This window comes from Physeter macrocephalus, chromosome 6 (assembly GCF_002837175.3).
Source record: "Physeter macrocephalus isolate SW-GA chromosome 6, ASM283717v5, whole genome shotgun sequence".
Taxonomy (NCBI): domain Eukaryota; kingdom Metazoa; phylum Chordata; class Mammalia; order Artiodactyla; family Physeteridae; genus Physeter; species Physeter macrocephalus.
The window spans coordinates 33514155-33525147 of NC_041219.1; the positions used below are offsets into that span (position 1 = coordinate 33514155).

A 10993-nucleotide genomic window follows, 5' to 3' on the forward strand; every position below is an offset into this window, starting at 1 on the left:
AAGGGCCCTTCATCACTTGAACCTCTCTTACTTTAATGCCTATTATCCTCTTCCTCACGTTTACCCTCTAGCTCTACTGACATCTTGCCATTCCTCTAACACACAAGACGCATCCTTACCTCAGGACCTTTGCACTTGCTATTCCTCTGCCTGGAAAGCTTTCTTTTCAGATAATGAACAGCATGACTTGCTCCCTTTCTTCCTTTAGGACTTTACTCAACAATCATCTCCTCACTGAAGCCTTTCCTGGCCACTCTATCTAAAATTTCACCCTAGGGTTTCCCTGGTGGCGCAGTGGTTGGGGGTCCGTCTGCCGATGCAGGGGACACGGGTTCGTGCCCCGGTCTGGGAAGATCCCACATGCTGCGGAGCGGCTGGGCCCGTGAGCCATGGCCGCTGAGCCTACACGTCCGGAGCCTGTGCTCCGCAACGGGAGAGGCCACAGCAGTGAGAGGCCCGCGTACCGCAAAAACAAACAAACAAACAAACAAAAACATACTTACAGATATTGAAAACAAACTTATGGTTACCAAAAGAGAAACATGGGTGGGGGAGGGATAAATCAGGAGTTTGGGATTAACATACAGACACTACTATATATAAAATAGATAACCAACAAGGACCTACTGTATAACACAGGGAACTCTATACTCAATATTCTTTGGTAACCTATATGAGAAAAGAATCTGAAAGAGAATGAATATATCTATATGTATAACTGAATCACTTTGCTGTACACCTGAATCTAACACAACATTGTAAATCAACTATACTCCAATAAAAATTAAAAAATAAATAAATAAAAAAAATAAAATAAAATTTCACCCTACTTCATTCCTACATAACATTTCTGTCCCCTTCTCTGCTTTATTTTTTTCTTCTTATCACTGATCACCATCTAACACAGTATGCACTTGTATACTTTCTGCCATCCCCACTGGCATCTTTGTGAAAGTAGCAATTACTGTCGTTGTTCACTGCTGTATCCCCAGGGCCTAGAACAATGTATGGCATGAAGTAGCATGAAATAAAAATTTGGTAAGCTGGTTTGAATGAATGATTGTTAGTCCCATTTTACTCTTGAGCTTCAACTTCCTAATCTGCAAAGTACAGAGCACAGGCCAATGTTACCTGGACTGTGATCTCCTCAAGGCAAAGGCAATACTTGCTTGAGTTTGTATTTATACTGTCTACCACCTGACCTGGCACACAGGAAGCATGAGGTACATGTTGAATAAATGAGCAAATTATTATATAACAATTTGTGGGAAAATAAACTGTGATGAAAATTTATGAGATGTTGGGGACATCCCTGGTGGTCCAGTGGTTAAGACTCTGCACTCCCAATGCAGGGGGCCTGGGTTCGATCCCCGGTCGGGGAACTAGATCCCGCATGCATGCCGCAACTAAGTGTTTGCATGCTGCAACTAAGTGTTTGCATGCTGCAACTAAGAGGCCTGCAGGCTGCAACTAAGATCCTGCATGCTGCAACGAAGACCCGGTGCAGCCTAAATAAAATAAATATTTTTTTTAAAAGAAAATTTATAAGTTGTAGTATGTTGATAATTAAGAACCCTTACTCCATAATAGGAACATATTGCATTTTGATATCAATGCTTTACAAAGCCATTCATTTATTCATTCATTTGGCAAATCTTTACTTGCCCCTTCTACATTACAGGCATTTGTTTCAGGTACTAAGGCTATAAAGTCAAAAGGACATGGCTGCCACCTTAGAGTTACTCGCCACCCCATGTGGGAAGTGGACACGTGAATGGCAAGTTTGAGAACAGTGTGAATGCCATGGCTGCAAGAACAGAGGTCTGTGGACCAAGCCTAGGAAAATGACCACTTCAGTTCAGGGCAGTTGAGGAGTTTCCTCAGAGGAGGGATATTTGTAGGGAGTCTGAAAAGGATGAGTTACTATGCCTGGGGAAGAAAGTGAGGAAAGGCTCTCTAACCCTCAAGAATCACATTTTCAATGACCTAAGAGTTGTGGAAGGGTATTTTGTTGTTATCATCATCATCATCATCATAACAACAATAATGGCTGCTAACATTTATTGAGACTACACTATGTTCCAGGCATTATCCTAATGTGTTAAATGCAAAATCTCTAAGCAGAGGGATAACCCACTAGAAATATTTATGGTGTTTATCCCCACACATACTTTAGGGAGGTAGAATAGGTTTTATTATCCTCATTATGAAACGAGAGACTTAAGACTCTCATTCCCTTTGAGCTGTCACTAAACTGGTATCTGAATGACCTAGTAAATAACCTAATAAACCTAGAATTTATTTTTTGTTTTCTTTGCAAGTTGTTTTATTTTCTTCCTAGCACTCATCATTATTCTGTGTGTATATATATATACACACACATATACATATATATATATGCACATATACATGTATATCTATTTTTTTCTTTTTTTAAATTTGTACATAATCTCTCCTTTCTATCATTAGAATTTGAGGTCAGTGACAGCCAGGACTTTGTTTTGTCCTATATCCCAAGCACACAAGAGGTCCTCCATAAAATATTCTTTGAATAAAGGAGGGAAGGAAAGACCTCATGGGGTTATTGTGTAGGATGATCAGTGAATAATTATGGTCAAGTGTTTTCTTCCAAACACAACTGTATCTGATTTCTCATTTCCAGACAGCACAATTTAACTGGGATCCAGAGACGGTGGGCCTTATCCATGGATCTTTTTTCTGGGGTTATATTGTGACACAAATTCCAGGTGGTTTCATTTCAAATAAGTTTGCTGCTAACAGGTAAGATAAATTGATATAACATAAGTGCTGCGCAGATCATAACATGGCTTTGTACTCTTATAAAATCTGCATAATTGGCTCTCAACTTAGGGGTACAGAATGAAAGATGGAAGCCGTTCCTAAAGATGTGATTCACAGACATTGATCTTATATGATCCTGTTCTTAAGAGTCTCTTTTTGTTTACTTTTTTGTCTAATCTAATCTATCTTGCAATTCTTTAAATGATTATGTAATAAAAAGATCAATTGCATCTGAGTCAGGAGAAACAGTTCCTGGACCCTAAGTAACTCACTTGGTGACCTCTACTGGGTTCCTTTTTTCTCTGGGCCTCAGTTTCTTCATCTATGAAATGAAACGGATTAGATTGTGTTTGAGTTGCCTTTGACCAATGACATTCTCTGATGCTCTGTACTATGTTAATATCGTCCTGTTCCATACAGGTTTTGTCATGTGAGTAGGAGGGGCTAGTCTCTAGATTGAAAGATGTCTTTAATGCCCTTGAGATTCTATGGTAGGTGTTTGAGCAATTAAAGGTGGGTCCAAGACAAAATGAGCTGCTTCAAGGAGTAGTAAGTTGTCTGTCACTAAAGGTATTCAAGCAGAAATGATGGCCACCTGGGGGAGATGTAGTATGCATATGTACCAGAAAAGGAGTGTACCAATGATTTCCAAGTCTCTTCTAATGGTAATTGACTTTACATATGTGGATTTTGTGAAGTGTATACTTTATAAAGCAGTGTTTTTCAAACTCTAAAACGGAACTCATTAGATGGTACTAAAATCAATAGTGATGTACCAATGACCATTTTCTAAAAAAGGAGAGGGAGAAATAGAAGAAAAGGTGATCAAATAGAATAAAATAGAATAGAAAATATCTTAGCTCATTGCACATTTAAGTATTGGTTTTTGAAATTTGTTTCGGTTACATTTGTGTGTATCAGCGTGTTGAGTTGCAATATAAAATATATTTTGTTTTATGGGTCAAGGACAAAAAAGTTTGCAAGTCATCTTGTATAAGCATGACTCATATTTACTTATGTTCTTGTGTAGTTTGCGTCCTTTATTGTCACTTACTTGTTGTATTCTTCTTAAAAAGTGATAAAATATTAGTTCTTATGGTCTCTGGGGTTACTATTTACACTTCTGCCCTAAGAAGAAATAACATATAGTATGATTTCACAGCATGTAAAAAGGGCTGAAGCATCACTAACATGTGTGAGAAAGGGAGAAAATGCTGCCGGCTCTCTTTTCCCAGGACACTCCTGTCCAGGCAGGGAGGAGAAGGCACACGGTACTCGGCAGAGGGTTGGGGGCTAAGACAGGTACACAGCCTGTCTTGTACTTGGCTGGTCCCAGGACACAGCATGCTTCTCAAGTAGTCAGTATCCCCATCTGGTAAAGTGAGAGCAGAATTGGGAAGCAGGAGACACCACCCAAATGTGCAGAAGTCATGAGGATTATGGTCAGAATGGATCAGTTGGGTAGAACCAAGAAGAATGGTGGGTCTCCAGCAAGCTTACCTCATGCTGGTCAATCCCCAGCTTCAGGATCTCATCTAGGCAGGACATCCCTGTACTGCCCAAAACCTTCCCATGATTGGTCCAGGGACTGGAGCTTGGGAATCAAAGTGGCCCAACAGTCTAGCTTGGAACACACCAGATCCTAACACAACATCTATTTCTCTTTCCATTAATTTCTATAGTGATCTTCCATAAACTGTTAGGTTTGTTCCTGATGTTTAACTAACATGCCACATCCATCAGTGGGCCTGCCCAATAACACAGTGTTTTGGTCCCTCAGGGTCTTTGGAGCCGCCATCTTCTTAACATCAACCTTGAACATGTTCATTCCTTCTGCAGCCAGAGTACATTACGGATGTGTCATGTGTGTCAGAATTTTGCAAGGTCTAGTGGAGGTAGGAGATTCTTAACAAATTTTGATACTGCTGGAGACAACACGGTCCTTTAGAAATTTCAGCTTTTGAAGAAAGCCTCCTTTACTCAGTTTTCCTATCTTCCACCTTATCCTGCTATCTGAACTCTCTGGTTATGATTACGATTATGAATACTTTAATTAAAATGCCTTGTATGATTCCAAATTTATACCCAATAAAGGATCATTTCATAGAGGGCAGAATTTCAGATGAGCCAGGAGTGATCTTAGAGATAATCCAACCCCTTTCATTTAATAAAATTTGAAACTGAAAGACCCAAACCTACAGTTCACATAGCAAGGGCTCTTTCCACTAAAACAGTTTAAATGGACTTATTAATAAATCTGTAAATTTCCAAGGGTGTAGTCTTACACAGAGATTTAACTTGATGAAGGAGGTAGAATAATATAGAGCCAGAAAGTAAATATTTTGCACATTGCTGGCCATATTATGGTCTATTGCAATGACTCAACTCTGCCATTGTAATGCAAAAGCAGCCAGAGACAATATGTAAACATGTGGGCATGGCTACTTTCCAGTAAAACTTTTTGGACACTGATATTTGCATTTCATATGATTATCACATGCCAGGAAATATTATTCTTCTTTAAATTTTTTTTCTGCCCACTTAAAAATGTAAAAGCCATCTTTACTTGAGGGCTGAACAAAAATAGATGGTGGGGCCATATCAGGCTATAGTTTGCCAATACCGGATGTAGAGAAATGTTTCCCGAACTCAGTCATTCACCTCTAACCTTTGTCACTTTTGTCACAGCCACACTACGATTTATACTATTATTTGCCTGTAGTTTTTCCCTAGATCAATTCACTTCAAAACAAAATAAAAGAACCAATCATAAGCAACGATATCTTTGATATCATGGGCTTGATGTATAGTTATATTCTATTTCTTTATATATTTATATATTTATACATTTTTATATATTTAAAATATTTTTTCTATATTTATATATTTAAATATATATTTATATATTTTATTTATTTATATTTTTTACATTTTAAAGCATGTTATAATATATATGTAACAATTATAATAAAAAATATAGGTTGTTGTAGCACCTTAAATCCAACTTTAATCCCACTAGAGGGGCATATACCACACTTCAGAAAATACTGACATGGTAGAAAGAACATGATATTAGCAGCCGTGAAGACTAGAATCTAGTCACTTAATGGCTCTGAGCCTCAGGTTCTGTATCTTGAAATGACAGGATGGACCGGCTGGTTGTGGAAATCCCTTTCTACACTGATATTCTATAATAATATGAAATATAAAGACCCCTTCCCTATTCCCCACCATGCTTACATTTGAACCAGTATTTGAATTTCAGCATTGAATTTGCCATGAGCCAAAATAGCTGACACATGTTATTTAGTATCTGTAAATTAGGCTTTGAATTGTAGTGTTAAAGAAGAAAAATCTGTGTTTTAAACACAAAAAGAAACCGGAGTCGAATCAAATAATCTATTTTCAACTGTTTTGCCAGGGTGTGACCTACCCAGCCTGCCATGGGATGTGGAGTAAGTGGGCACCGCCTTTGGAGAGAAGCCGACTGGCCACAACTTCTTTTTGTGGTAAGTGTATTAGAACCATAACAAGTTTCATTTAGGAATGCTTTTGGCTTCAAGTGAAGACCCTACTAAATAGAATTTATGTTTTTCACATAACAGAAGTCCAAAGGTAAATCGTTGCTAGTATTGATCCTGCTGCTCCGTGATCTATCCAGGGACTATGCACATTCGGACTTTTTACTCCACTATCCTCAGAGTGATAACTTTTTACATTCATGCGTGTTCCTCGTGTTCACAAAATGGCTGTCACAGCTCCAGGTATCAAGTCCACATTAAAGGCAGAAAGAAGTGGGGTTAGGTGTCCTAACCATGTCTGTTCCTTTCACTAGGAAAGCAAAAGCTTTCCCAAACTCCCTAGCAGCCTTCCATTTATATTTCCTTGGTTCTAATTGTGTCATATACTTTACTAACTGCAGAGGAGGCTAGGAAAGCAAGTGCCTAGTTTTTTTAGCATCTTTAATAGACAAAGGTAAGAAAGAAGGGGTTGGAGGTGGTTGTAGGATTAGCCAACAAATGATATTTTCCAAAGTTGAAAACAGAAGATATATCAATAGAATCATCAAGGCCCCCACTCCTTTTCACAAATGAAGAAATTAAAACTAAAGTTTCGTTTCATTGAACTGAAACGAAAGTCCAACGATTTGCCCAAGGTCACACAGCTACTAAGTTAAGGAGCTGGATCTAGACCACCTGGTTCTTGATTCAGAACTTTCCTCACTACACACTACTATGTACACATTGTCATAGAAGCTGTTTAATCAATTTTTGCCATTATCTTCCAGATAAAAATGAAGTGGACACCATCCATCTTACCCAAAAGTAAATAAATGGCTCTTAAGTAGTGATGTGACTTAAATTCCTGGGTCTCCAAACTTCACCTTGCTAAGCTTGCCTCATTTGAAGCCATGTCTTTGGGACTGGCCGCTCTATGAATCTCTGAGAGTAATCAGTGTTCAGAAGAGTCTACTAGGTATTGTTTAACATTTGAACAAGAACAGCACACGCTGCCACCAATATTTTCAAATACTTTTTATGGGAGAAGGGGCCAAGAAAGACAAAAGTGCCTTAGGCCACGAAAGTCACAAAGGGCCCACGTAGAATTAGGATCAGAATTTAGTTCTACTTAGTTTTTCAGGCTAGCGTGTCTTTCCTAACCGTAGCTAACCTGTATTGCTTAGCTAAAGAGGAAGCTTTATTTCTCTGAATATCTTTATTTACTTCTCCCTCTGTCTCTCTCTCTTTACCTCCTTAAGTAGTAGTAGTAGTAGTAATAAAGGATCCCACGGAATCTGGTGTGAAATATCCACCCAGTGTCTATTTTGTGCCTAGTTTGGAAATGCATGCACAGTAGAGATGTCTTTACTTCTTTAGCCTCTCTTGTCCCTAGAAACTATTTCTGTCCTCTTGTTTGAAGTTCAAGATCATCTCTACCTCCACTACTGATCTTATACCACCTCTAGAAGAATATAACATTCTGCCTCAGCTGACGTTGACCTATTGATATTGTCTTTTAAAATTTATTTATTTATTTATTTATTTATAGTTTTGGCTTTGGGTCTTCATTGCTGCGCACGGGCTTTCTCTAGTTGCGGTGAGCTGGGGCTACTCTTCTTAGTGGTGCGTGGGCTCCTCATTGCAGTGACTTCTCTTGTTGCAGAGTATGGGCTCTAGGTGCACAGGCTTCCGTAGTTGTGGCACGCAGGCTTCAGTGGTTGTGGCTCGCGGGCTCTAGAGCGCAGGCTCAGTAGTTGTGGCGCACGGGCTTCGTTGCTCTGCGGCATGTGGGCTCTTCCCGGACCAGGGCTCAAACCCGTGTCCCCTGCATTGACAGGCAGATTCTTAACTCCTGTGCCACCAGGGAAGTACCCTGATATTGTCTTCGGATGATTTATTTGTAAGTCTTTTCATTTTGATTTGCTGGCAGAACAAGAATAACTAGCAGCTACTGCCCATTCTTAGTGTCTTTATAGCCCTAAAAGGGCTAATTAAAGAAATGATTTGACTCTCAAGGAAAGTTACCTGATCAAGGTCACAGGCTTTATTACATTTCCCGGCTAAGGTGTGGCCTTGGTTTCAAAGAACAGCCAAGGGAAAATGTCATTAGAAGTAAACCCAGGCCTAGGGATAATTGATTCTTACACTTCAAAAATATTGGAGTTGGAAGGGTCTCTAGAAAACACCTAGTCACATCCATTGTTTAATATTTTTAATTAATTTTAATTTTTTTTAGAAGTAAAACTGGCTTTATTCAAAGACATAGGTTTTTGTTTTTGCTTTTTCCCCCCTACTTTTATTGAGTTGTAAGAGACATGCAGACTATATAATTTTAAGGTGTTCAACATAATGATTCGACTTACATACATCATGAAATGTTTGCCCCCATAGGTTTAGTGAATGTCCATCCTCTCATACAGATACAACATCAAAGAAATAGGAAAAAAAAAATTTTTTCCTTGTGATGAGACCTCAGGATTTACTCTCTTAACTTTCTTTGAAAACATACAGCAGTGTCAATTATCTTTATCACGTTGTATGTTACATCCCTAGTACTTATTTATCTTATACCTGGAAATTTGTACCTTTTGACTGCCTTCATCTAATTTCCCCTCTCCCCACCCCTGCCTCTGATAGCCACAAATCTGATTTCTTTTTCGACCTCCATTATTTTATAGTGGAGGCTCAGGGAGGGAAAAAAAAGATATAAATTCCCATGGAGAGTGAGGACAGAACTGGGGACTCTCCCATCCCCCGTTTAGCCACTCCCCTCTCTCCACGCAAGCAACAAGTGTCAGAGGGCCTCCTCTGTCCTCCCTGGTCACCACGCAGAGGCATCAGGGTGCAGTGAGGGCATTGTGGGTGGAGAGCCCTGTTGGGGTTTGCTCAGGGTGTGATAGGAGATTACATTCAGCCATGTCTGGAAGGATGAGGAAGAGTTCTTCTAAAAGACAGGGAAGGACAATTTCAGGTTGTAAAATTTCCTCAGTGAATGAATGTTTCTTACTGTGAGGAATTATTGGGTATTATTGAGCAGAAGAAGCAGGACTGAATTATTAAGTAGTTAAGGTTAAAGCCTTTGGATTCCTGCAGACCTGGGGTCCTATCACTCACACCTATGTGACCTCAGGAAATTTACCTCCCCTCCCCTCCCCTTCTTGTAAAATTGGGATGACACCGGTACCAATGGTACCAGGTTGAAAAAAGGGTTAAATAAAATCAGGGGTCCAGAATACTCAGCACAGTACTAGAGAGCACACAGAAAGCACCCAATGGATCTTATAGATTGTTATCCCCTGACCCTCTCTGTTTGCATCATCTAAAGTGGAGGCCCCACACCCCCACTCCCAGGGTATTTGGTCCAGGAAAGAAGACCACCTTCTCCACACCCACAGAGGAATTAGGCCTGCAGCTCTTCTTTCTAATGATACGTCCTGGAATGCTTGCCTTATTGGTTTGAGGAAGTCTGAGGTTAAAAAAAAAAAAAAGTGCTCCGTCATTCTGTACATGACAGTAGCAGTAATAGGTGGTGTTTATGCAGCACTAATTAGAGCATCTTCATCTAATAATTTATTTGCTCCTCAAAACAACCCTGTGAGATAGAGATTTCACTTCCATCTTTTACCTAATGAAAATGATTTGGAGAGATTGAGAGACTTCTTCAGGTGTTATGATGTTCAGATTTGGGATTCCAGGTCAGGCCTTTCATAACCAGTTGGGCCCAGCTTGGAAAGATGGGATTTAATCTCTTTCTCTGGAAGATCCCCAAGCTCCCATTTCCTGAAGGTCTTTCTTAGCATTGGATTCTGGGATACAGAATTTCCTTCTGTGGCTCACTTTTTCTGAAGCAAGAATTTTTTTTCATTCATACCCAGAGGGAATTTCAGATACTAATTTTTTTGATTTAGTTAATATTAATGGGAGTTTGCAGGGCTCACGTTTCTGCAGCAGGTATCATGGAACTGCAGGAGATAGTGGAGGTGAGGTCACTGCCTCTAGCCCTCACTATCTTGTCTAGACAAGATAAACATCCACATATAGGTAAGTATTTACAAGGTTAGGTATTTACAAAGTAAGAAATAAACTAAAAAATGTACATATTTAGGAGGTGGATGGAGACAGAGCCATCTGGTCATCCTGCCATCCTGAAATTTAACTGTTTCCTGGTATTAAAAAAGAAAAAAATCGAGACTCTAAAAGCATGATCCTTTCATAGTTTGAAGTCCCTCATTTAAAGACCTAGGTGAATTATATCTCAATAAAGCTGGAAGAAAAAAATTTTTTAGTAAATAAAGACCACAGGGATAATCTTTCTGCTCTGTGAGCCCTGAGAGGTAGATACATATGTTCCTTCACTTTCTGTCTTCTGCACCCAATACTGTGCCTGGTTGAAGTTTTCAGAATTCTCTTAGATTTTTCTCATCTTTTCATTCCATTCTCTTGTAATTCCAAATCACAGTGCCTGAGCCATCTTTGTCTGATCCCTCCATGGTGTCTGGAGAAAGTTAAAGGGCATCCTGGTGAACTTTCTCTCCTAGAAGCCCTGTTTTTGGGCACAGTGGGAGTTTGCCTGCTCCTCTTCGTGATTCCTCCTCAGTTTTTTTTTTTTTTTTTTTTTTTTGCGGTACGCGGGCCTCTCACTGTTGTGGCATCTCCCGTTGCGGAGCACAGGCTCCGGACGCGCAGGCTCA

At 39.6% G+C, this 10993-nt stretch overlaps 1 protein-coding gene and 1 non-coding gene across 2 annotated transcripts in view; both read left to right on the forward strand.

The window, feature by feature from the left end:
* SLC17A8 (solute carrier family 17 member 8) overlaps positions 1-10993 on the forward strand; it is a 49618-nt gene that overhangs the window by 23428 nt on the left and 15197 nt on the right. Inside the window, exons 3-5 of the mRNA XM_007103363.3 lie at positions 2663-2781; positions 4583-4697; positions 6224-6311. Of these exons, the coding sequence (XP_007103425.1) occupies positions 2663-2781; positions 4583-4697; positions 6224-6311 (322 nt within the window). The remainder of the gene's footprint in view (positions 1-2662; positions 2782-4582; positions 4698-6223; positions 6312-10993) is intronic.
* TRNAG-CCC (transfer RNA glycine (anticodon CCC)) lies at positions 1310-1382 on the forward strand. The gene has a single exon. It is a non-coding gene; the product is annotated as a tRNA-Gly (tRNA).